The 6725-nt window shown below is 39.0% G+C and overlaps 1 protein-coding gene across 1 annotated transcript; it reads left to right on the forward strand.

The window, feature by feature from the left end:
- The first annotated feature begins 4448 nt into the window (after positions 1–4448).
- Positions 4449–6330, forward strand: LOC119731325 (lactadherin-like). The gene is made up of 3 exons (XM_038204485.1): positions 4449–4558; positions 4966–5239; positions 5808–6330. Exons 1-3 carry the CDS (start codon positions 4449–4451, stop codon positions 5952–5954), a joined length of 531 nt encoding a protein of 176 aa, XP_038060413.1. The 3' UTR covers positions 5955–6330.
- Positions 6331–6725: the final 395 nt, after the last annotated feature.

Raw genomic sequence — 6725 nt, forward strand, 5'->3', positions numbered from 1 at the left:
AGTGGCTTTTCATACAGCCGGCACAGTCTTCAGGTATTTCGGAATTCGGTGGTGTGATAACCTGTGACCTGAGCTTTAACAAAGCATCCCGGCTGTACACAATAGGCAATGGCCGTACACTGGAGAGACTGCCAGTTCCATCCCATGGTTGTGTAAAAACACTACGAAATACACCACAAGTAAGAAACACGACGACACATTTCCACACTAAAACTGAGCTTGAAGCCATACCACAACACTTGGTAGCACCAAACACACCAAAAGTAACATAAAACGGGAAAAAACGTAAAACTTCAATCAATCGTAAATTGGTTTTAATATGTTGCTTTTTGATAGCCTGCTGATGAGGCCCTCGAATTATTATTTATGTAAACACTATGAATTTCAAGGACAAAAATTCTTAATTACAATATCTGCGCTCTCGCTTCACATTTTCCGAACTTTCATTTGTGGTTAATTATGAAGGTTCGTTAATTGAAGCACGCTTGTTGGCTACAGGGCATTATTCGTTTTAATATGTCGCCATTTGAAAGTTTTCTAACTTCCCCATCATTATTCTACGATCACGTTAATATCACGGACAAAACGTCTTAATTACAATGTCTGCGCTCTCGCTTCACATTTTTCCAAAAACTCATTAGTGGTTTATTATGAAGGTTCGTTAATTGAGCAAGTTGGCTGCTACAGGGCATAATGCGTTTTAATTAGTCGCCTTTTCAAAGCCTTCTCACGTCCCCGTCAATATCATATGATCACTTTAATATCAAAGATAAAACTTCTTTATTGCAATATTTCACGTTTCATTTTATTTTTTAACGTTCCAGGCTAGTTCATGATTGGCTAGGCTTCCTATGACGTAAGCCTGTTCCGTGGTACACGGCTGCGTTGTTGCTGGGGCGAGCTGTGCCTTGGTTTGTATACTCGGTGATATACGATCAACATAACAGACTCTGGATCATAGCGTCATACACGGTACCGTTTTAGACGCATTCCTCATCGTTGTGGTGTGTGAGTATCTGATGAATACAAACAATTTAACGGATTGCCAATCCTTGCACTAATCAGACAAAGTTTTGGGCAAGTTTTCGAGTTGAGGCTGTTACCCAAGTGTTGTTCAGTGGTTTAATCGTGATACATCGTAGTGCGTTTGTGCCCGGAATTCACTGCATCTTGGACAATGGACGGAGCAGCAGCTTTGGTTGTGATGCTGTCAGCAATGGCAGGTAAGATTTAATATCTATCCGGGGAGGTACGTCCTCAAATTCCTGACTGATTTGTTGGCAATAGCAGACAAGCTTAGCTAGATCAGGATCGGGGACATAATATGCATCCCTCTATTTACTTTCCAACATAAAACCCCAAGTTGCAATGGTAATTCTCCGTTGAATTTTTACGTCGGCCGATTGTCCTGAAATTATCAGTTGTGTTGGTTGGCCAACAGAGGGTATGTCACTTCAGATGTGTAAATACATTCATAATTTGGGTTTTTAGTCAACATTTTGGTACTATAAAGTCATCGTAAAAGGGCGTTATAGGTCTACCTATTTGTGGGGGCAAACCGAGATTTTGTTAAATATGTGCACAATACGATACATAAGGTAATATTATATGTTCTTGATTTCTTTTAAATTAAGAAGTCTTGAATTAGCCTACCCGAAAACAAGACAGTTTTGTAAAAAAAAATGGGGGAACAAGGAAAAAGCCGCTTTTCGCGTCAATGGCGGCCACATTTGATTCCTAGTAATTGTACTTGGTCACGTGACTATAAATTTTAATCTGTGAATTCTCTCAGGTTTGGGTAATAAAATATTTCACATATGGCCCGCGCCTGATACAATTATGTGATGTCTACGAACCTTGCATTTCTGAACACTGTCCTTCACATTGTTTTCTTTTCAAAGGCTCCAAAACGCTATTTTGGAGAATATTTTGAAGGATTGCTTTTGTTTTGTGCAAACCTGGTCGTCCGAGGCAGACCAAAGTATTTTTTGGGTCAAATCTAGTGAAGAATGGGTTTACCACCAGACGTCACTACTGAGGAGGTACTTGCCGTGTATCGGTGACATATGTATATAGAGTCTGAAACTGAAAGGTCTCGCGGCTCATCTGTGAGTACTTTTCATTGTGTTGCAATTTTGCCTTCTATCTTATATTTTTGGGGAAAATGATTTCAAATTGTAACGACGCCATGAAAAATTACTTTTTGAATTTTATCTGCGTGGGTACTCTACGAGTAAATTTGCAAAAACAAAATCACTTGAAAGAATTTCATTTACGACCTTTCATTTCCGATATTACGGTCCCTAAGTCTCTTTCGCTGTGCGCCGCTAGTTTTATTTCGCATCACTTCCACAAGAATGGGAAATGTTAGAATGTTGTGAAGGTTTCGATGGGTTCTAGATTTTACTGAGTTTGTCTGAGCAGATTACTGGTGCCATGCTATAAGCATCCGACTGGGCCAACGATAAATGGTCAGGTTTATATTTTTCTTCAAATCTTTGAAGTAAATCAGATATTTTAAAATTTCATTAAAAACTTCCATCAAGTGATCATCAAAATTGTAGGATTATACGTCGACTTAAGGCTGTGTGTACGTATTAATATGGCACTAGTCTGCATGTATCTAAGATTATCGGAAGGGAATTGAGAGGTACATTTTTGGCCGTATAACTCATTCAGATCAGGCGATTTTATCAATTATCACAAATTGATATTCTAGTTGCAATTTACAAAGCCTTTTCGGGGATGTCTTTCTTATATTATACAAAAATAACTGCGTATCTAGAATTTTAACGCGTAGTATTTCTATCGAGGGTCACAGAGACGCCCACCAAGGATGACATTTCAGTTGAACAGACAATAGTCCCCATCCGTAGGTCATGGGTTCGAGTCCCACTAAGTGTGACCTTGCATTTGTTCTTTAATTCCTGTTTCCCTGAAATTGTGTTTGTTTGTTTGTTTGTCAATTGAAACATTATACCTTTGCTTATCTATGGTTTGGAGGTGTTTTTTTTTAATTTGTATTGTTATGCAACCATAGCGAATAATGTGTTGTATGGAAAAAAAAAGGAGTCTACTGCCGAGCTCCTTGAGTAGCGCCCCCATTTGTCAGTCAACCCCCTCAATCTTTGGCCGTGTTAATACCTGTGCGGCACAATTACTATTCGGTGATTCAGTAGTGTTTTCTGCGTGAGGCCAAAGTATGTTGGAGAGTAAGAAGGCAATATTAGTTTCATGAGTGGGGAGCTAATTTTATCTTTCTCGTTAGCCTTCATGGCGATACAATATAAATGTGCTTTTTTGGTTTTGTTTTAGTCTGTTGTATTTACTAAAATTTACCCAACTTAATGAAAAGTAGCGCGCATCTGCTCAACCGGAAATGTACACACAAGCTTTAACGTGGGGAAATTACCAGAAAGATCGATCGCACAAATCTGGGGGTTGCAGATTATGAAAATTCATTCTTTTGGCTTTACGTCAATCTATGTCTGGCTTGGAAATGTGGGGTATGAGGCAATTGCCTTGGAGCGGAACAGAAAATGACCATTTGTGAGAGACCTTGGGTTGTTTATCTCAACGTATCTCGAGAACCCGATGTCAGAGCGCACTGGGGGTAGTGGTTTTGTAAAGAGGATGAAGTTCTCTTTCAAATATTTGATACAAACAACCAAACAAATTTCTTGCAGTGGTCGGTTGTGTGAGTTCACGTGGCCAGCGTGTTGCATGTGGTATGCAAATCGCAAGGTCAAATGGGCAAGCTGTGGAGCTGTCTCACACACATTGATCTTTTGCGCGTTTGGGCCCCAAACTTTTCATTATGATAAAATATAGCGCATTCCTACTGTCTCCGATCTATGAAAAAAAAACTAATACTAGTGTATTTTTTCCATGCAAACGTACATTATAGTGACGATCTCGTGTCATCAAGTCTGCTTCATCGGATCGGAGTACAACCCACATTCTGGTATGCCACCCCGTTGGTTCTTACCGTACGAAGATCCGTGCGAATGCACTGCTATACGCCTCGGCGGAATGCGCATCACTGCTTCGTCATACCGCCAGGGGGCGCCCCACTACCTGAACGAGCTTTTCATGAGCGAGGATTCCGACGAAATTCAAGCTTACTTCGACTGTCAGCCTGCAGAGAATAATCCAGGTTACAATAATGTTTGGAAAGCATCATGGAATCGCGTTTTCATATCAGTACTAGAAAACAAGAGAAATAAGTTTTGCATTTTCATTATTACATTGGAATAAAAATGTTCGTGAATTCGTGAATCTTCAGTTACTCATCATTGAGGTTTATAAGATGAAAAGTGTCATCAGGTTTTCTACCCCAAATTATAGTTCACACAATGTTTCCATGTTTTATTATTTAAATTAGAATCAGTTTCGTTTGCTTTACTCGTTTGTTACCAGCGGAGTGTTCAAGCCCGCAACCCCTTGGTATGGAGGACGGGACAATCCACGATGATCGCTTCACGGCGTCCAGTGGTTACAGCTTTTACCCTGCGAGTAAGGCACGCCTAAACAATAACGGAGTATGGGTAGCCAATAGGTATGTATCAAAGGGAAATACAACACCTGACACTTCACTCTCATATGTTTATATAACGGGTTCTTACATACACTTTTAACCAATATCAAAGCGCTTTTACATCAATATTAGTATTCACTCAGTATAATTATAATGTCACAAAACGCTCCTGAGTGTGTTTCATTAATGAACATCCACATGTAATCGCATCAGTGGGGTTTTGTTTTTGTTTTGTTTTTGTTTTATTTTGTTTGGCATTGTTTTTCCTTTTTGGTTCTCCTTTTCATTATATAAAAATAACATTCCGTTTTGTTTTATTTTATTCAACAATCTTTTTCTTGCTTAGTTTTGTTTTTCATTATAAAACAAATATCATCCCCGGCCAAAGCCCAACCCGGATGCGCATTTGAATTGCACACTGTAACAAGTTTCAATAATTGTGTTCAATTTTCAAATCCATTCCACAACCGGATTTGCGGAGTATTGTTATTTCATTGTTCCTCATCCTCTCTTCCCTCTGTGTACAGGCACGATGCCAATCCCTGGATCGAGGTGGACCTCGTTGAGCCTACAGTGGTGAGCGGGGTCATCACACAAGGCCACCATAATCAAAATTGGCATGTGAAGAAGTACAAGGTGGCGTACAAGAAGCAGCCCTCATCTGACTATGAACACGTAACAGATGGAAACGGAAATATCAAGGTGAGTATCAATCGTGACTAAGTCTTGCTGTAAGCTGAATTTAACTGTTATACGTTGGACAGTTAAAAAAAAAAATATTGTACACGTAACTTTTTCTTTAAATTATAATTTCGTTTGGGCTTTTCTTGCATTTTGATAGCTTTATTGTGTACGACGTTATTCGGTTCCATGCTAATGCAATCATTCATCCATTCTGAAATCATGTCTAATTATAGCAACCAAAGAAGCAACGACAGAAAATATTGATGCTACATTCTCCTATAGAAAGGTTATTCATGAGAAAATTGCTTTTATTAAAAAAAAAGGTAAAATGCTCTGAAGCTGAAGTAATAACCCATGGAGCCCAGTCTAGTGAGGTTTATATGGCTGAATATGAACTTAAAAGTGAGTCCCACCCAGGACACACAGTTTACTTTTTATATATTTACGGTTTGTTGGCATTCTGTTTGGAAGGACGACTCCCTCTGTTGAGATTGCCCGCTCTTTTAATGGTCTTGGTCTAAGACGTTACTGCAAGGAGGCTACTTTTGTTGCTAACGTGCGTTAATTGCATTGGGATTCATTTCAGGTGTTCATCGGTAACACTGATTACAACACCCCAGTCACTAACCTGTTTGCTGAGAGTGTGGTCGCCACGGTAGTCCGCATTGAGCCTATTGAATGGAACATGTTTGTAGCTCTGCGATTGGAGCTGCTTGGATGTCGCCGTGATTAATTCAGCTGAAGCATTCAGGTTATTGTGTTCGACAGCGCTGACATTTCATTCAATGCAAAATAAATTCGACAACTATATTGAATATTGATTATTAGAAAAATTAGTATATTTGGTAAGAGGAATATTTTTCAGAAAGCAAAAACAAACTGAGGATTTGGAATAATCACTATAAGGGCCCTTGCGTGAATTTGTATCTTGAGAAAAGTGAAAGCGCGGTACGTGTGAAAACTTGGCCTTGTGTATCTCTTGAAAAGTTATAGCGGTTTTCTTTTTCCTTTTTTTCATAGTATTTTCGCTTTAAGTAGAAACGTCTAAACTATAATTGTAGTACTTTGTTGTACAGTAAAAACAAAATATATATTAAGCTGTGCTGCCATCTTAAATCTTCAATACAATGTATTATGTTCATACATTGTTCGAAATACAGAATAAAAAAAAGAATAGAAAAATGAACTGTTAAAAACGCAATACATAATTGACCAAAACAATAAACTCGCAAAATCAAAGTGAATTGTGGGAACCTCTCGATAATTGAAATATTTTAGTAATCAAACTGTTTGAATAAGGGCCGGTTCATACTACACTCGAATTCGATTGCGAAGCGCATCTGACGTCAGGAAGCATTCGCCGATAAATTCGCCTGAGTTGAAAAGTGTGGTTTTTCTTTTGCCAACTCACAGCGCGGCAAATTGCCGTGACAACACAAACTCGCGTTCGCGTTCGCTTTTGTGCCGAGTATGATGGGGCTTTTGCTTCTAGATGTTATTCACT

The sequence above is a fragment of the Patiria miniata genome, unplaced genomic scaffold (assembly GCF_015706575.1).
Source record: "Patiria miniata isolate m_02_andy unplaced genomic scaffold, ASM1570657v1 HiC_scaffold_1, whole genome shotgun sequence".
Lineage (NCBI taxonomy): Eukaryota > Metazoa > Echinodermata > Asteroidea > Valvatida > Asterinidae > Patiria > Patiria miniata.

Coding starts and splice junctions, on each gene's coding strand:
- LOC119731325 (XM_038204485.1), top strand. CDS start 4,449: ATGGAGGACGGGACAATCCACGATGATCGCTTCACGGCGTCCAGTGGT. Junction 4,559..4,965: donor GGAGTATGGGTAGCCAATAG/GTATGTATCAAA, acceptor CACTGTAACAAG/TTTCAATAATTGTGTTCAAT. Junction 5,240..5,807: donor ATGGAAACGGAAATATCAAG/GTGAGTATCAAT, acceptor GATTCATTTCAG/GTGTTCATCGGTAACACTGA.